At 48.1% G+C, this 21,142-nt stretch overlaps 1 protein-coding gene across 1 annotated transcript in view; it reads left to right on the top strand.

Moving 5' to 3' along the window:
* Positions 1-19,334: 19,334 nt before the first annotated feature.
* LOC143513742 (dedicator of cytokinesis protein 4-like) overlaps positions 19,335-21,142 on the top strand; it is a 36,362-nt gene continuing 34,554 nt past the window's right edge. The window contains exon 1 of the mRNA XM_077004478.1: positions 19,335-19,535. Within this exon, the coding sequence (XP_076860593.1) occupies positions 19,335-19,535 (201 nt within the window). The remainder of the gene's footprint in view (positions 19,536-21,142) is intronic.

Raw genomic sequence — 21,142 nt, 5'->3', positions numbered from 1 at the left:
TCTATTTAAAAAATGTGTCACTAAAACTGAGATACTCTGAATACTTTTGCTGGCAGTTTGGACATTGTGCAATTTCTCACTGATCACATAATATATTTACACTCCTATATAAAATATCAATTGCAAATCAATAATGCAGTCACTTTCCCAGTAAGCCAATCAGAGAGTGAGACCCCATTTACAGCAAACCTGTTCTGGACTTTATTTTCCTCTCAGTTCAATGCAGCGTGAGGCTGATGAAAAAATGAGCCATGTTGAGAAATTCCAGAGTGTCAAACAATGGAGACATGGTCCTAACACACCCCATTCCTGGCAATGGTAAATTGTTAAAAAGCAAGGAAAAGCTTTTGTGTTTATGGCTGAAAAGGGAAAGGTGCTCTCATTCGTAAAAAGACCTTGTAGTGCACACACGCATGCGTACACACACATACACACACACATTCACACACACTATTGCAGATTATTTTTTGCCTGAAAATGCTGCCGATGCCAGAGTAGCAGGAGAAAAAGAGAGAGAGAGAAAGAGAGAGACAGAGAGTGAAAGGGAGTAAAACTTTGAAGACTGAAGACTAGACTAGTTTAAATTGGCAAACCTGTTTTAGAAACTTGGCTCATGTTGAGGACTCTAAAGGTTAATTACACCACTGGTGAGGCCAGGAGTAACGTTGCTAACTGACATATCCTGATAATAAGCTTAACATCGCCAACTGCAACAAACTCATCACTACGTTACTATGCAGGGTTACATAACCAACACAAAGGCAGTCTAGACACTATTGTAAATTCAAACAGCAGCTAGTTCAGATTTTCTTGGGGCTTGTAGCAAAAGAAATTATACATTAAAAGTTATGGGAAATACAAATGTAAATCTGTATATAAAATATTTAGTGTACAATAAATAAATAAATATAAAATCATTAAGTTGAATGGGTTTGAAATTATATTTTAACTAACATATAGACTAAGCAGCTACAATTCACACACGCGCGCACACACACACACACACACACACACACACACACACACACATAGTTCATCAGAGAGGTTGAAGACCCTTCAGTTCATAGGGCCCCATGTCCTTAGTCGCATGAACACACACACACACACACACACACACACACACACACACACACACACACACACACACACAATTCACTTTTGGGTTGTTACAACAGAAATCAATTCCATACCACACCACCCCTCACCACACTTGATTGTTTTATTCTGTGTGTGTGTTCAGTGCTCTTGCGATCATAATTAATCACTCTGTGCTGGGGGGGGGGGGGGGGGGGGGGGGCATGGTGGTAACTCACTGCAGTAAGTGCAGTATCTGAGTAGGATGGACTCGAACACCTTTCACCCTGCAAACAGTGAAGGAGACGCGAGTTGCGTCTCTCTCTCTCTCTCTCTCTCTCTCTCACACACACACACACACACACACACACACACACACACACACACACACACACACACACACACACACACACACACACTTGTTCTCAGGTCATCTGTATCTCAGTAGGCCTTCACTCTGTCCACCCGGCTCCTGGTTGGCTGGCAGGAAGCCCACAGAGAGTCCCAACGCGGTTCCCCAGGACAAACAAACCAAGTGGCTGCAAAAACTCCACAGATATGCATGCATGCACGTATGCAAACGCGAGCACACACACACACACACACACACACACACACACACACACACACACACACACACACACACACATACACAGATGCGCGCGCATGCACTCATCAGCCCTAATCCAGCTGAAGGATACAGCCACAAAGACACAGGCAGGAAACTGTCAGAGCCCAAGCCGAAACAGAGCCACAGCCCAGCCGGGAGCAGCGTGCGGGTCTGGAGGGACTACCTCGGGCTACGACTGACTGACAGGCTGCACTGAGTCAAGGGGAGAAATGAAAGAAGAGGCTCCGACCATGTCATTCAAACCACTCCTCATTACCCAAAACATATTATGCCCCAACACCAACGCTAACAGAGAACCTGTACACATGTGTCATTAGTCAGAGGAAGACATGATGGGTGTATATGTGCATCTACATGGGTATGTGTGTGCGTGCGTGCGTGTGTGTGTGTGTCTGCGTTTTCCTCTGGAATGTGTGGATGGCTGAAGGTCGTGAAGACATTGAGGCAATCACCCTAATGAAAACAAACGAGGGTGAAGTAGACTTCTCGGACTAAAAATAATCAAACGTAGCTCTGAAAGAGAGAGAGAGAGAGAGGGGGGGGTTAGACAGAGACAGACAGCAGAGAGAGGGTGAGTGAAGGAGAGAATGAGTGAGAGACATTGAGACAGAAAGGGAGAGAGAGAGTGAGAGAGTGGGAAAAATAGAGAGAGAGGGGGAGGGGGAAAGAGGAAGAGATAGAGGCTTCCCCTGGGGCCTCTGTTGCAGGCCACTTGAGCACATTGAATACAGGTGAAGATGATGAGTTAAAGTTTCAACACTCTTCACTTCTATGTAAACATTTACATGGACGTGCAGAGGATTTCTTCTCAAAGCTAAGAACTTCGTCATTACTGCACATCCAAGGACAAGTGACATGCTTTTAGGAAATGGGCAGAGTGCATGCATGTACACTGGCAAACCAGCAAAGCGAAGCTAAGCTATTAGATTTAGCAACGTACAAGTCTAATCTCAAAACATTCACACACCCTGCTACCAGCACAGGTTCTGGGCGGAGGCAGTGAGGGCCCGGTGTACTGGCAGGAGAACCAGGCCGGCCCTCAGTCTGGTACCGCCTCTTCATTAGCATGGGGGCTAATTACGAGCAGCTGTAAGTCAGGTAAGAACATGAACATGGCAGATGTGCTGTAATATCCCTGCTGGAGGGGGGGGGGGGGGGCATCATGAGGGGATCATTGAGACATTAGCACTGATCAATACGCAGAAGCCCACTATTGCATATAAACCATCCCAATGGAGCCAGTGCCTGAGGCAGGGTGGAGAGGCAGGGATGCACAGGCTTTTCATGGAGTACACACAGACACACACACACACACACACACATACACACATACACACACTGAGCTGTCACACACTTGAACACAACAATCCCATTGACTGAGCTGCAGGTGTGCAATGGGTTTTGACACATGGGCTCTCAAGACGTCTTAATAACGGCATTATAGTGGTGCTGGAGTATTTGGAATCGTCATCATTCATTATTAACGCGGCTTAAGTTGGCGTAAACGCCCCAGCCCTGTGAACCCTACTTCACTGTCAGACCTTCAAACGCTGGAGAAACACCACAAAGATATTTCAGGCAGCTGCCAAGCACAACGCCTGACACCAGGCAGGAATAAGGAAGGAATTAACGTCTCTCATGTTGTTTGCGGGCATAAAGGAGGCGCGTTTAAGAGTGAACGATGAGGAAACAGGTTCGCCAGGCCCGCCACTGTCGTCTCAGTCTACGTCAGCGTTACACTTGGGCCTTAGACTGAGAGCGAGAGAGGGAGGGAGAGAGAGAGAGAGATATCCTCTATCAGACAGTAGCATACCTTGCATAAGCATTTTGCAGAGTAGTAAACAGCTGGTTGAGTTCCAGACCCGCCGGGCTCCCCCCCACGCCCCTCTAATAGACCCTTCAAAAGCCCGCCTCGCTCTATACTTTTTCGTGCCTGTTGTGAGCACGTGTGTATAGATGCGCACGTGTGTGTGTGCGTGTTTGTGAGTGTGCTGTTGACAGGGCTCGCTTTAGTAGGGTAAGTTCTTTAGCACAGCCTGCAGGAAGAATGGCCCGTGATCCAGCCAGGAGCCACCCGTGTACTGTAAAGCTGCAGACCAGACTGCACCGGGGGCCCTGATCTGATGAGCAGCACTCAGAGAGGCAGCACACACACACACACACACACACACACACACACACACACACACACACACATACACGCAGACGCATCCAGACATTCCTTTGGCACGGAAACACCCACACACTCGCGGCCTCGCGTAGCGTCGCATGCTGCTAGAATGTCACAAAGCCGACAGTCTAGGCTATGCCTAAGGTAAGGAGCTTAAAGGTGCAGAGATGCGCCGATCTCTCCCACACACACACACACACACACACACACACACATACACACACAAGACCCTCCATATTATTTCACAATGCAGCAAAACAACAGCAGCTGAAGTCTAAAGGTATAAGCAGAATGCAATAATGAGTGTCTTGAAAGCCTCGTTAGAATCTGCCGTGCTGCTTAGCATTCAACCAGGAGAGCGTGATCAATTTTTCATGTTGATGGGGGAATATTTGTGTGGATGCAGCAAATATTTCCCATGCTGGCGTCAAACAAAGGCAGCAGGCCAGGCCGGTGTATGAAAGGGAGAGTGAGAGGCATCTTTGAAGGTTCTCCTTCAAAGCGGCGCTTGCGTCTGCAGCCTGCGCCGGGGGATTTGTGTTATTAATTGAAGTTAATTTTCTGGGATATCGGCTTGCCAGGCACGTGGGGGGAAAGATTGATGGCCCCTGCCTGTCTCCCCAGCGCTAGGGAACAGCACTGGCCCTTCACAGGCATGTGCATGCTTTTATCATCCCAAATCAAATTACAAACAGGGGTCTGAGCTCACCGCAACCTGGTTGGGGGAGAGCTCTGTAAGATTAATTAGGCCGGCCAGGCAAGTGGGGGGGTGTGTGTGTGTGTGTGGGTGGGGGAGTGGTGTGTGGAGGTAGCGAGATGGGGTCAGACAGGAATGTGTCAGTGTGTGTGTGTGTGTGTAAGAGACAGAGTGAGAGAAGGGGGCTCTCGTTGCTATGTAGGGGGAAGTCAATTGGACAATGGGTAATTAGCGGAGACTGCGGCTAGTCAAAGCCAGCGAGGACACAGGCCGCACTCCCCCGACCTGTGATGTGCGAGGCCGCACTGTGAACCCTGCATTTAATTAGAACACTTTGATACCCATAGGAGAGGAGTGCCCCAAGGCATCCTAAACACTGACTGACACCCGGCACCCCCGGACGCTCCCTGCACTCCAATTAGAGGCGAGCCAAGCTGGGAGGAGCTCCTCCCCTCGGCCCACGCTGCCGCACCTGCTCTGGCACGCCCCCCAACCCCCCCACACACACCCCCCCAAAACAAACCTGTGCCAAATTGGCATTTGGATTAAACAGTGTGCTGAGATGCCCTCAAGGGCTGCGGGGAATTGCGGGGTGGCACGGGTGGGGAGTATGGGGGTGTGCTCACCTGATATAGGTGTCTGACGTGATCGGTAGAAGACGGCTTCGCCTTCCGAGCGAGACGCCGGCGTACTTCCGGGGGGCCGGACGGGCGACCTCGCCCGACGTAAGGAGCCATGTGCAATATTAATGCCTCCGCAGCTGAATAAATGATTCCAGCCGCGGAGCTTTTCCGTGCTAGACGGGTGTATTTTTAATGTGCGGGGAAGAGGCTGACGGCACGGCACCTCGGAAAGGCCCGTCTCACGCTCACAAACACGCATGAATTATGCAGCGCCTCGCTTTCATCCGCACGTTTCCATGTTTAGTAAACAAACTGCTTCTATCATACCAACAAGATGTTGCTGTGAATAATGGATATTAACCGAGCGTCGCATGCCAAAGGACAGGAAACGACTTGCAATTTGTTGTTTTATTCAAACGCTCTCCGGAGTCGCTGCCAGTCTCCGCAGGGCGACAAACAGAGACTAACTGGAGAAAACACAAAATAAACACATCGTGTGAACATCGAAGGCTCAGCCCATCATGTCCCTGCCACAACATTGTCATTGCAACAGGAAGCACCCCCCCCCCCCCCTCCTGCCCTCCCCTTGTAAATCATGTACAGTCATCCCACAACATTCGTCTCGCGTGCTTTTATGAAAGAGAATTCTGCAGCTGAGGGTGAATGGAGAGAAAACAGAGTAAACATCTGAATACACAAAGCCCTGACAATCGCGACGAGGGCTCCACACACAGCGCTCTCCGCCGCTGTCAGCGCTCATGATCCCATAAAGCTTTTCAAGAGGAAAAAACAGCCCCATGTGAAGCTGGTGAACACACCAGAGGAGATATCACTGCCAGCTCTCAGCAAGAAGCCCTTGTTTACTCGGGGTTCGCCACACCGTAGTGTTTAGCTCGATACATGCTGTTTGACCTAAGATTATCGATGGAGGCTGACAAGCAAACACCCGTGGGTAGTAGAGCTATAGTCAGTCAGAGAGGCTGACTTGGATGACAGCTTACAGAGCTTTGTGATCTCTCTTCATTGGTCCTGTAATGGTTTTTTCTTCCTTGGGAGGTGTCATGAAGCCTAGAATGATAACAGAGGTAGAATTCTTAACAAAGACCTAAATTCATACAAACAAAGCAATCCATCATCCATTTTAACATTAAAGGGGACAATAACCTGAAAAGTGTTTTGAGAATCTTTATAACAGATATGTTGGGAGTGTTTAAAAATGTCTCCTGCTTTTAGCGTGTCCTATTAAAAATAACATAACCAAATCCAAAATATTACATGTAATAAAGTAACATAATCTGGTTACTTAACGTTTGGAATAAATTTTTACTTTATTAATTTCCATAGGGTTTCCGAACACTGGTCTCTTACCGTGCCTGCTAGTATGTCTGCCAAGCTTCCACATGCTTCTGTATTTTTTTCCTCTACAGACTAACGAACATCTCAGCAGATGTGTTAAAGCTGTGCATATAAACAACATGTCCCTCCTAGGTCTGTCCTGCATGGCTGGTAAGGCCCTCTGCTACATGAATTCCCAATCCTTGCACTCCTGTCAAGAAGGCTCCACAAGTGTAAACATCTCACATAGGTATGGAATATTTTGGCATCGGTGAGAAGAAAGCTCAGAGCTAGCCTGTGGCACATTCTGCTGGAATATACTGATTAAAAACGTCTGTAGGCTAATAGGAGATCATGGACTTCTCATTTTATATTATGCAGAATATGCTATATGTCAAAAAAACAAATATATCTGCGGAAAACATCTTGTGTTCACGACCAACAGCGTCATTAGGATTTTTTTTTACGAATGCAGACGATCTTGTATTCACGACCAACAGCGTCATTAGGATTTTTTTACGAATGCAGACGTCATTACGAATACAGCCACCTTTTTACGTTGCTTGCGTAAAGTCGTCACAGTTACTACCCAACCCTGTGTATTCTTCTCTGCTCCCTTATCGAGGCACTTGTCACAAATGTCCCAACAGTCGGCGCCTTTTGGTGCATCTCGGGTTGAGCGGCACATCCTGGCTGTGTCATGGGACGCCTGTTCACGTCACTCACCACCGACGGAGGTTGGAAACACGGCGGCGCACACGTCAGTTCTTAAGGCCCCGACTTGAGCATTCATACCAGCGATTATTGTTATGATTTACTTTGGTCACACTCGGGTAGGTATAATCAAGGCCTGGGGTCTCTGAAAATCAACATCCTCCCTGTGATGCTATGCTGCATCAAGCCAATTTGACGACAGACTGAAACACGCTATGGTACGTTAACCATGGCGGCTATGGTTAAGTGCAGGGGTTTATTGCAATCACGTACGTGTTGAATAAGGTGCATATGCACCTCCAGGTAAAGAATATGTAAATGAAGTCAAATATTTTACTTACATGTTTATTTGAATCGTTTCGTTTAAGGGTTCCTATGTTTTATTTAGTTATTTTGTAATATAAACACATCCATCAGGTCATTACAATATTCTCTAAAGAAGTCTCTTACTTCTTAGAGAAATTACTGTTAGAAATTAAAAACATCCCTGTATATATCAGTTTTGTGGCTAATGCTTTTTGATTTGACTTGTTGCAACACTTTTTAGTTTAGTAAGTCCTTCAATTACATCTTTATTATGCCTTAGTAGAATCAGTCAAAGCAAAGAGTGAATCAGAAATAAGCCTACATAAAAATCAGTCCTTCATCGTGTCAGCCATCCTGCTCTGGAGCAGACCTCTGACACCGTGCACCATCTCGTCACCAGCTGCGAATCATTACCATTCGTTACAGATTCGGAATATCAACAAGGAAAACATTAAATAAAGAGTTCCACATGGTAAAAATGCCATTTGTGTGTTGAATGTTAAACGGTTTTGGGTAATTTAACATGATCCGTTCGGAGAAGGAATCTAGATCCCTTCCAGCATGTTATATCACTTCATCCTTGGAAAGAAAAAAAGAATAGATGGAAAACACACCGACACACCAGTAAAATAACATTTACACTAGGAATCACAACCATATTGTGATGTGTTAGGTGAAGTGCATAGAGCCATATAGACATTCACAGAAATCCTTTTTCTCCATCTCTACTTCTCTCTCTCTCTCTGTGGATGATATGAAATGAACCTGTTGCGTGTTGGCTCATGGTTTTGGCTGGGACCCAGTGTTGCCTATTAAGGCAAAATGCCAACACCGCAACATAAACAAGGCCGTCCCCGTGCTGTGACACAGCGCTACATTAAGGCCTCAGTCTCTGACAGTTCGCTGCTAAACTGTTGTAAACACCTCTCACCCAAGCGAGCGAAGCTAACAGCAATCTGTGGGCAAATTAATGAGGGGCTTCCCTCCGCCCCTGCCTGGCATCATGCCAACCCTGCAACAGGCGGGCATGGCGGAGGGGAAAAAAAAAACTCCCACGGAGACCTAGCTGCGCTGAAGCTTAGCAGCAATGGATATGAGATGGATTCCAGATTTGCGAGAACAACTTCAGAGTGTATATCTTTAAAACCGACAGTTCAAAGCGACAGCTCGAGTCGGCCGCGTGCTCGTCACGCACGCACGCACGTGCTCGCGCGACTTTCGCCTGAGCTCATTTACAGAAAAAAAACATAAATAACCCAGCCTCCATCCCGCCCCCTTTCCGCACTTCAAAGCAACTTTATTAGAGCAAAGATTAGGCCACACTTAACCCGTAATGATCCGCAGGAGAAGGCGATCGCAAGCTTTCTCAACACCACCTTTTATTTGATGGCTTCAGCATGAGCCTGCGGGCGGCGGTGGCCACGCCCGCCATGGCGGTCCAAACCCAGCGGCAACCTCACACCTCCGGCACCGGCCCCCCTCTCTCACGTTCTCCTCCACGCTCCCCCCCCCCCCCCTTCCTTCTCTTTTTTTTTTTGGCAAAATAGGCCAAGGTAACTTGCAAGGGGTCTCCCGAGGGAATCATGTGATATTTAACTACGGCTACAGTGGCATTTACTAATTTTATATGTGCAGAATTTATGTCAGATTCTTATTCAGAGATTTGCAGAGAGCGGAGTAAAGGTGGCCGCTCTCTGTCCACTGTGTATACAGTGGTATTAAGTGAACTATTCACAACACGTACTGTGACATGTGCGTCTCTATTTTGTCTATAACCGCCATGCACTCCCCCCCCTTGCGTCACAATTAAAGTCGAACCTTTAGCATTTGGAGACCAAGACTTGTACAGGGGCCAGTGTGTTGTCTGAGGTCCACCGCTTCACGTATGGATTGTTAAGGTAGATAAATGTAACAGGGTTTCACTTTTTTTTTTCCAGCTGGGGAACATTACCTTGGAAAGCTACATTCCTGCTTCAAGGGCAACAAGACAGTGCCATGATGAGAATCCTATTTCATTTCTGTATCAAAGCTCTAGTGGGAGGGTGACTTCTATTGCCATCTGGCCTGCACGCAGCCTTTACTTAGGGGACAAGTACCTGAAAGACGGATGTGCGTAAGCAACCCTTCTTCATGTTGACTCAGAATTCCTGCACTGAGAAACACTATGAGCTCTGATAAAAAAGAGAGAGAGAGAGAGAGAAGGGGGAAAAAGTGGGTTCAAGAGATTGACCCAGGGGGCTTAAAATCAAATTGCTCAGGTATTGTATTCCGTCCTTTTTCCAGTTCTGCCAGTAAGCTCCTTATTGATACACATGTGCTGAGACCACCCATACCTGGGGTTCATCCTAGCGAGAGGGGGTGGGGGGGTGGGGGGGATCACTGGCCTCTATTCTAAAGCTAATGCCAAATCCCCCCGGGGGATGTTCCGTTTCCTGACTCAATAAAATAATTAGGTTTTTTTTTTTTTTTTTTTTTTTTGGTGGGCATGGCCGTTAATCAAGCCCTGTAACATGCAAAATATGTATTTCCCCTTATCCTCCTACACAGCTAGCTCTGCTGTTTTTTTAATCTCTCAGAGACATTAGTGTGCACTTCTTCCAGCCTCTTTAAAAAGAGAAAGAGAAAGACAAATCACAGAAGTGCTTTTTTTTTTTACTTTGTGTTTAGTCTACAGGGGGTGAGATTATTGCTCCCCGTACTGGAGAGCCGCGCGCGCATCATCAGAACGGCTCTCGACTTGAAATGAATGCGAGCTCATTCAAGCCCATGTAATATGTTTTGTTCGAATAAACACCCGCTATTTTTCCCAGAGATTCCTCTAAACGTAATTGTCAGCCGTAACCACGAACATCTGTTTAGCGCTGACGTCTCACTTAAACATTTTCCCAACAATTACAACACTCTTAAATAAACACGCGCCAAGATGGGTGGGGCGGAGGGGCGCGCGTGCGTGTTCGCGCCAAGGAGGCGCGCCGGACGGCTGCGTCGAAGTTTAATGTAACATTTCAGCCGACACGTTATTAGAATTAACAAAAGAGATGCAGAGAATGCCGCGGGGAACAGATGTACAAACGCCACGCTGACAACAAGCCCGGGCCCCATCAGCAGAGGATGCTTAACACTTTACAACTTGCAGAGGCTCTAAAATATGGGGTGTTAATGCAGGTCCTGACACGTCTGCATGTTTCTCCTCATAACAAATAGAAGTGAGTCAAGGGGTTAAACTAAGCATGTAATTACGACTTCACAGAAATACATTCCACTCACCTGTCTTTACAACTAATTACTGTTACTTCACTTATTCTGGGCAACACCGATTTAGTCCGCTACGCCTGTCTGTCTGGTGGTTGCATCTTTAATTCAAATCACTGGCTACATTTCTGTAATAGTGTTTTATAGTGTAATAGCGCGCGCGCGCGCGCACACACACACACACACACACACACACACACACACACACACACACACACACACACACACACACACACACACACACACACAGTGCATCATGAAATCAGAGTGCTTTTTAACTTTATGTCCTGATTAGGGCACCTATCTGCGCTTTGACTCTAAGAAATATTATCTTGTGACTGATCACACGCACACACACACACACACACACGCTCACACACACACACACACACACACACACACAAACACACAACGGTTCAAACCTGCCTCATTAAATCCAAAGCCGTGACTCATGGCCACAATGCCGCCAAAACACCGCTGGCTCTAAGCAAAACTATGCAGTGTTTATCCAGCTCATGCAGTGCAGGTGAATCCCGCACGGTCCCTGCTGCAAAACAGCTGGTTAACGGGTGCCGACCTTGTTTCATCATTACCACCGTTCCAAAAGCTCAGTCCATGTGTGCAATGGGTAGTGAAGCCTCCTCTCCAGCTGCATGAGAAGGAGAACGCAGAGGAACCCCCCCCTGCTCCTTTCATCCTGGCCAAGCCGACACACGCCTATTCCTAATGCATGAGCCCATCTCTGGCCATCGTGGGGGGGGGGGGGGGGGGGGGGGGGGGGTATCAACCAACAAAGCGATCAATAAAACATGTGCGGCCGGATGTTCAAAGGCTTGGTAAACGCAGGCGGACGTGGAGGGGAGGCCTGCGGTCGTGCGCACGTCTGCTCGGACGAAGCGGCCGGTAATGAGACGCACACCACGGGCCTCAGCTGGAGCGCTGGACTTCAGCGGGCCCACGGCCACCTCGCACAGCCAGAGGCAGCGGGAACCGGCAAGACGGAGACGGGTATACAGACGAGGAAGCAGCAAGACGGAGACACTGGCGGAGGGGTGGACGGGAGGATGAGGGCGAAGCAGGTGGGGTCAGACAGATGGAGAAGGAGGCAGAAGGAGACAAAGGCAGGGGCCGGACAGAGAGACGGACAGTTGATGTGGAGGATGGAAGAGAGAAGGACGGAGAGTAGAATGATTAAGGCTTATTAGAGAGAAGGAGAAAGCAGGATGAGGAAGTTGGAGGCCACCAGGCAGGCAGGGACCATCACAGTGGACACAGTTCCAACAACTTCATCAGTACAGACCAGTTAGACAAGAGAAAGCCTGCTCCAGGCTTGGATCCAGAGGCATAAGCTTTAAAGTAAAAAAAGTATCTATTCAAATCTAACTTCCACTCAAGCTGAGGTGACTGATCTTTAGGGACCTAAAAAAAAACATCTTTAAACCACAAATATCCACGATCATCCCTGACACGGGCTACACCGCCGAGAAGCAGAGGATGCATTTTTCATAGACCCGTGTGAGAGGTTCTGTTTGTTATGGTTATTCGCGAGGAGCCTCTCTCAGGTGAAAAACAGCTTTAATTGGGTCCAGAGGATAACTCACACCACCTCCTTTACCACGCCTAATTGGAGTTAAGTTGAGACATCCTGTGCTCAAAACAATCACGGCAAACTATTGCGATCGAAGTCGCCATGGCACAAAGCGTGGGCCAAGTTAAGCGGGATGAGCCCAGCTCGGTGGTGGGGGGTTCGTGGCACCTTGCTAACAGAGTCAAAGGAGCAGGAACCACTGTTCGAACGAAAGAAGAGGCAATGGCCATGGAGCCGGTGTAGAAGGTTCATTTGAATGCAGAGTGGATGCCTCTGTTGAGCAAACACGTTCGTTTGAAGGTGACTACGGCAAAGTGCGTCGCCCCGTGATTGCCCCGGCTCATCATTTATCATAATTACTCTGGGCAGAAATTAGAGGCGTCCCTCTTCAAACCTCCATCATGTCCGCCTGCCTCGGACACACACACCCCATCATCAGCAAACGTACACTGCCAATCACCTCAGCCATGCACTCAATCTATAATCTCCAACTCCCCAGATGAGAGAGAGAGTGAGAGAGAGAACGAAAGAGAGAGAGTGAGAGAGAATGAGAAAGCACGAGAGAGAGAGAGAGAGAGAGAGAGAGAGAGAGAGAGAATGAGAAAGCACGAGAGAGAGAGAGAAAGAGAGAGAGAGTGTCAGTCCAGAGTTGCCCTGGTCCGTATGGTAAAGATTTCCCAGTTAATGAGCGTGAGTAAATAAACAGATAAATAAATAAACAGAAACTAGTTTTCTCATAAATGTTAGATGACAGGCATATTGACCGCATCTGTTTGAAACTAAACAAGTATATTCCTGGCCCGGGGTGGTGTGTGTGGGGGAGGTGTTTGGAGGGCCCAGACTGTAGCACAGCACTGGGATTTACTCCGCCAGTCTCCTGCCCCCCCTCCACACACACACGCACAGATCCAGAGGCGAAAGCTCTTCATCCCGAGCAGATCTCAGCTCCTCAGCCTAAGCGTCTAGCCGGGCTTGAACAGACTATCGTTTAGCTCTTTACTAAGTGTCAGCAGCACCGCGTTTCCTGGTTGCCATGATATATATGATCCAGTTTAAGTGTCAGTATCAAAGACAGACAACATCTAAATCTCCGATGGAGGGGGGCAGACGCAGAGGGTTCTCAGTGAATGGAATAAACCGATTTTGTCTGATAAGCCCCGGCAAAGCACAGGAAAGGCCCCGTTGTGACAGGTTATACTTTTCACATTTACCCAGTGCCAAATCCAGTGTGTCTGTACATAGAAACAAGTGGTAAGTGGCTTCCATGTCTCTGGTGTGGGAGGACAGGGAGCTGGTTTTTTTTTCCTTGTGTTTCTTGAGAACTCAGACAGGCATAATTCATGTTTAATACCGAAGCTCGAGAAAGACAAATACATGACACGTCACATTCCAATTTGTTGCCCAATGAAATATTGAAGAGTTATGAAACACTAATCAAGCTTCTTGTTTACATGGCGCTGATCTTTGACTTGTGTGTGTGTGTGTGTGTGTGTGTGTGTGTGTGTGTGTTCTTGTTCTCACTGATCCCCATGTTTGAGAGTGGAGCCCCTCATGTCTCTGTCTGTGTTTGTGCCACTGTGTTCAAACACTGCTGCTGGACACAGACGTTCGCTCTCACATGCAGCTTTGCAGGCATGTCATGTTTACCTGAAAATGTAAGTACACACACACACACACACACACACACACACGCACACACGCACACACACACACACCCGCACGTACACACGTGCACGCACACACACACACACGCACACACACACGCGCTGCAGAGGTCAGCATAGTAACATCACAGATCAAATGCAGTTTCACACAGTGTTGTACACACTCAGACGCTCCCCAGAATGAAAGAGCAGTGCCAGAAAACAGTAAAGACAAAAGAAGAGTTGCAGTTCCTCTTCACCACCCTCATGTACCTCACACACCACCCTCATCTACCTCACACACCACCCTCATGTACCTCACACACAACCCTCATGTACCTCACACACAACCCTCATGTACCTCACACACAACCCTCATCTACCTCACACACCACCCTCATCTACCTCACACACCACCCTCATCTACCTCACACACAACCCTCATCCACCACACACACCACCCTCATCTACCTCACACACCACCCTCATCTACCTCACACACAACCCTCATCTACCTCACACACAACCCTCATCCACCACACACACCACCCTCATCTACCTCACACACCACCCTCATCTACCTCACACACCACCCTCATCTACCTCACACACAACCCTCATCTACCTCACACACCACCCTCATCTACCTCACACACAACCCTCATCTACCTCACACACAACCCTCATCTACCTCACACACCACCCTCATCTATCACACACACCACCCTCAACTACCTCACACACCACCCTCATCTACCTCACACACCACCCTCATCCACCACACACACCACCCTCATCTACCTCATACACAACCCTCATCTACCTCACACACAACCCTCATCTACCTCACACACCACCCTCATCCACCACACACACCACCCTCATCCACCACACACACCACCCTCATCCACCACACACACCACCCTCATCTACCTCACACACCACTCTCATCTACCACACACACCACCCTCATCCACCACACACACCACCCTCATCTACGTCACACACCACCCTCATCTACCTCACACACCACCCTCATCTAACTCACACCACCCTCATCCACCACACACACCACCCTCATCCACCACACACCACCCTCATCTACCACACACACCACCCTCATCCACCACACACACCACCCTCATCCACCACACACACCACCCTCATCTACCTCACACACCACTCTCATCCACCACACACACCACCCTCATCTACATCACACACCACCCTCATCTACCTCACACCACCCTCATCCACCACACACACCACCCTCATCTACCACACACACCACCCTCATCCACCACACACACCACACCACCCTCATCCACCACACACACCACCCTCATCTACCTCACACACCACCCTCATCTACCTCACACACCACCCTCATCTACACATCTACATCTACACAGCTGCCTGTTTTCTTCAAACTGGGAAGAACACATCACCTCGGGGAGGGCGGGGGTGGGTGAGGGTTAGGGAAGTGAACCTCACTACAAGGTATCATACAGGCACAATGTAAAGAGCTGATGTTATCAGCACCAGCTGACGGGAGTGAAGCTGCTTCTATTGTTAATTAATTCCGTCCCTGTCGCTGTGATCCACTCCAGTATCTTAACACATTCCATGCTCATATCTACAGGAGTGACGGAGGTTAGAGGAGGAAGGAGATGTGTGAACTCCCAGCGTATAAACTACGAAAGCCATTATATATCTTTCTCTTTGTGTGTGTCTCTCTCTCTTTCACTCACTGAGCCTTTCACTCAGCCCCCTTTTCTCTCTCGCTCACTATCTGTCTGTCTCTTTGTGTTTGGTTGTCTCTCTCTCTATCTGTCTGTGTGGCTCTGATTTTAATTGCGAGGTGTAAAGTGGAATTGCCGCGCCTCACGACAGTGCTAAGGAAGCAGTGTGTGTGTGTGTGTTTGGGGTTGGGTGACAGACAGAAGTGTGTGTCCCCAAGGTGCTCTCCAAGGAGCAACAGATAAAGATTCCCTTGGGAAATTTTTTCTCATTAGTCCACAGACACAGTTCGGTAATTCAGCGGTGTCAGGTTACCATTTGTCATGAGACAAAAAAAGAAAAAGAAAAAAGCGGGAAAACGTCTCTTCTCCATGCTTTGGCTCTTTTATTTGATTATGTCACCTCGCTGGAAAAATTAGAAGCCTGGCTTGCATTCAAACAATGGCCTGATGCCCAGTGTACATTGAGCGTGCTTAATGAAGGATGGCAAACTCAGTGTGCGATGCTTATCGGCACGCACTGGTGATAAGACTGTCTGTAGTGATTAAATATGCACTGATCTCCTCCACACCGCCTCTGTGATCTCCGCTCACTCGCACCATTCCAGACTGGGGAAGGGGTTTCTCCACCCTTCACTTTCACACTGGTCATTGTAGCCTGCGCACACTTCAATTATTCTTCCCCGCGCCGTGGAATTACGGACACAATATTGAGAATAGTGAGATGCATCTGTGAATTTCAATGATTCACTCTGAAGTGCATTTTTAATGTTTTACTCTTTTTAATTCACTTCCCATGTTCCCGTGGTTGAAGGGCTAAAGTTAGACGGCACATCTGAAAATACACGCTGCAAACGAATGCTGGAGATGTGGACAAATGAACTACACTGCAGTTATAGTTTTACGTTCTGTGATGTGCTCTGCAATATGTTAAAAAACACCAGTGGACGTGTGACGGCTAAAGTCGTGCTTGTATTCTAAAACTTATTTACGCTTGTTACGTCAAGTTGTGATTCATCAATCCACCCACAGTACGCTAATCTGGGAGTGTCTGAGATTGGCTAAAGTGCTCCCAGCATTTAATACAAAACAACAACAGCAAAAAAAAAAACCACAAAAAAGATTCATTAGGGGGATAATTTGCATATTGCAGCCTTCTGCAATTTCAGTATTCAGTTAGGCCAATATTGCAATAACGATTAACAAACGATATATTGTGCAGCCCTACTGTAAATCACAAGCAACAATGCTACCTGTGTTGGAACAGTTATCTCCTCATACAATGCATGCTACCCGAACAAAAGGCCAGTCTGTGCTTCAAAAGTAGCTCCGCATTCGGGCGCTTTTTATTGCGCTGTCCGCTACATTAATTCTCCTGCACAAAAGGCCCCTGCGCTTGTGTGTCACTATGCGGACAAAGCCATACCAAGATAAATGAATTCCTGAGGATGCTTGTTTGAAAGGGAAGATTCATTCTCTTTAAAGGACTTGACACAACAGAGATGGAACAAAATGGCACGGCGGTCCCTTCAAAGCCGGCCGGAGGAGCGGCCAGATCTTGGCTGGCAAAGTTAGGAGGTAAAAAGTGTGTCTGGCTCTTTATAAATTCTGCATCACAATCAATATCAGCTCTCTGCCCTGGCTTGGAAAATAATGACTCATAAAAAAGTCATGACATTCATTTCCAGAATGATAATAACGGAAGGAAAACATCCCCTTTCACATGAGAATCACTTTGACTTGTCTCACTGTAGCTTTAGATTTCCTGGCCAGGTCCTGTTAGGAGATATAGGTGTCCGTAATGGTGCCGGTGTGCAGAGGCCTTATGGTAAACAGTGTTCTGTGCCAAATGCTCTGGGCTTTGTGCCTCGCGAGTGCAGGTGCAGACATAAATGCCCCTGTGTCCCATCAAACTCGAGCTCTGAGAGGTCATTGGTAGGATCAGAACTGCTCCCAGCGGATCGTTTAGGATCTCTTAATGTGACGCTTTAATGTAGATCGCAGCTCTGCTGCATAAAGAAGGTTACGTACACAATGGCAGGAGGTCTCCAGGACTCCGGAGCGGATCCCAGGAGAGAGGGCTTCGTGCGGGCCAACTGGCTGACCGAACCCACCCCTGAATTGCCCCTCTACCCCACCCCACCCCCACCCCCACCCCCATCCGTCTGCTGAGCTACTCCATCCTTCATCTGACCTTGAAGGAGGAAGACTCCTCCCTGCCCCTCACGTACAGGCGTTTCGCCCACATTAGCACGCGCTTCATTATTGATATCGCGAGGCGGTGGAAGACATGTTGCTCTTATTAGGCCGAATCTCTAGAGATTCTTGCAGACAGAGACCGGCGAGATGGGCTGGACGAAAATCCGTAGCGCATGCCTGCGTTACCGAGAACAGAAGAAGGGCCCCTGTGTTGTACGCTAACTCAAGGCCAACACAGCACCGAGCTGGAATAACACTGGTGCTTAAATCTTGCCACTGTTGATTTTATTGCCGTGAGTTTAGCATAGCCGTGTCAATATTTGGACTGGGGTGAGTCTCTGGCCTCCCACTGCACACGGAGCACTTCAGAAGCAGCTCAAGAACATATAATATCCCAGACCGGATGCTGTGTATGAGAGTGCGCTGAAGTGGTGCGCCCCTAGTGGACGAAGACGTGAACACAAACACCCACTCTTAACACAGGGGGCAAGAACGTGGCGCTCCATTCGTTACACACGTTCAGAATGCCGTTTCTCGTGTGTGTGTGTGTGTGTGTGTGTGTGTGTGTGTGTTGGGGGTGTAGTGGGGGGGGGGGGTCTTGGGTCTGAGTATAAAATCGATGAATGAATCTATTTGCACTCATAATAGTAAAAGTTAAAACAAAAGTTCAAATCTGACCAGCTTCAGACCCCGGTGCCTCAAGATGAAAAAGTCATAAATGTATTTATATTAAAAAGTCGAGCAAAAACACTTTAGAACCGACAACGTGGAATACTGATTACTTCAACTATATTCACGTTATATCAAGTTATTAGTGGTAGCTGCTTCTGAATACGAACAGTAATTATGTGCTGCGGTTTCCAATAAAATATTCCTCAAATCAAGGGACAGTAATGAACACACTATAATGCAGACTCCCTTTTTCCATAAAGTACTTCTTACCTCCTCTACCACCACCTAACATCACCAATTAAGACAAAATGAAATGAAGTTTCTCTGGATAATGCACTAGCCATAAATGCCCTTTATAGTGCGTGGAAATAAAAGCCTCCATTACAGTGGGCAGCTTCTTTATAGAGGGGATTGAAGGCCCTGCTATGTGTGCCATGATAATTGAGATGGGATGCTGACGATGGCCCAGCTAAGCAGCTGCCCTCGCTGTATTGCAAAGCCCCTTCCTTTAGGAGGGGAAAATAAAAGGTTGGGGTCGACGCATCTTATTTCACGCTAGACGAGGTATTCAGGTGGATGGAGGTGGGTGGGGGTTTGGGGGTGAAGAGGTGGGGGTGTGCTGATTGGTACCTAATTAGAGATTTCGCTCCCGTGGGGTATCGGTACTGCTCTTCCGACCTGGCACCGCGGCATGGGCACGCGCCTTAATGCTAACGTGCGCAGGCTGGCGAAGCAGCGGGACAACGACGCGTGCGTCCACCGGGCCTCGCGCGATCGTACGCTGCGACGACGGGGAGGAGACGCGTGGCGGGCTCGTGCAAACAGAACGCGTCGTTTCGACACCGCGTGCGCCGCCCCCCGCTGTCAGCCCACGTGCGACGCCGCCGATGCTGTCAGGCCACGTGCGCTGCGAAAGAAAAAAACAACAACAAAAAAAAAAAAGTGGATGAGGAAAGAGGAGCCGAGCCAGAAGCAGGGGAGGGAGGAGGAGGGGAGAGCAGAGAGTGAGTGAGAGAGAGAGAGAGAGAGAGAGAGAGAGAGAGAGAGAGAGAGAGAGAGAGAGAGAGAGAGAGAGAGAGAGAGAGAGAGAGAGAGAGAGAGAGAGAGAAAGGTTAATGCAGATCTGTGAGTGCACATGACAGCGCTTAGACCCGGCGAGAGCGCGCGAGCACCAAAACGAGGCGTCCAGGGACTTTCATCTTCATGTTCACTGGCCCCTTTGTTTCCTCGCTACGCTCAAACTTCAAATTTATTGCCAGGCTTTCGGGAGGCAGGGATGACCTTGAGAGGACCCCGTAGTCATCCATTCCACTCAAACGCTACCTAATTAGCGACACCACGGTTTAGGGTTTGCTAAATCATGGGATACAATAATCAAACCAAGTGCTGTCAGGGCCTGATACAAGCCACTAAGCAAAAAAGGCTTGTGATACCGTGTGTGATACCGCGGCAAAATAATTACGGCCTCTCCGTGCGCACACTTATAATCTGGGCTGTGGCAAAGACGCATTACAGTAGAAAAGAAAAGGCGAAAGAGAGGGGATAACTGGGGGGAAAAACCTTACCAAAAGCTCAAAGCTCAATTTAGATATTACCGTATATCACAGAGAGTGAGTGTGTGAATAAGGCCATCAACAAGGGGAGTGTTTAACAGAGTAACAGAATACATTGCACACACGCACACACACACACACACACACATACATATCTTAGGTCTTAGGCCGCCATTGCATTAATTGTTTGAGCAATATCATAAATGACCAAACAACTTTGTATACGAAATTAAAAGGCAGACAAGGCAGACAACAGACATAAAACTGCTTCTTTGGAAAGCAATGCCTCAGCTAAGCAGTGACAGCAGGACACTGGCACTGGTAGTGGTGTAGCAGACCATGCTACAGTGACACGTGTCTCGCAAACGCAGACGTGCTCAGGCCTGGAACGTCCTCCTGTGTGGGCACCATTGCTGGATCACATCACCGAAGGTCTTCTGCTCCTTAAGAGCATGAGTCCTGCAGCAGAGGCCTGCGACAGAAACTGGTGACGAGTTGGGCGTCGACTAACATAATCTGTAAATGGCAACAGATTGGCCATATAGTCCACTGGTACACCTCAGCACATATATGTGGGGGAGAGAGGGGGAGAGAGGGAGAGGGAGGGAGAGAAGGAGGGAGGGAAGGAGGGAGAGAAGGAAAGAGCAAAGCATTAGGGTAAACACCACGACTAAAAGTGGTCCAGTCTAGGTGTAAGGAGTGGAACGGGGGTGTAAACCTTGCTGTCATTCTCCGCCTCTCTCTCGGACGACCTCTGAGAAACACATCTATTGTTCCTATTGACAAGCACCATTGAGCAGAGCTTGCATCAGACATTTACATCACTTACTCTCTTTCAGAGCCCTCCGAACAACAACCAGCACGCCGTCTCTTTTATTACTCACCTTCCAAAAGAAGAGGAGCGGAGAATTTCTAATATGCCAATTTAGCTAAATAATTACCGCAT

The sequence above is a fragment of the Brachyhypopomus gauderio genome, chromosome 5 (genome assembly GCF_052324685.1).
Source record: "Brachyhypopomus gauderio isolate BG-103 chromosome 5, BGAUD_0.2, whole genome shotgun sequence".
NCBI lineage: Eukaryota > Metazoa > Chordata > Actinopteri > Gymnotiformes > Hypopomidae > Brachyhypopomus > Brachyhypopomus gauderio.
This window is presented reverse-complemented; position numbering and strand designations above follow the sequence as displayed.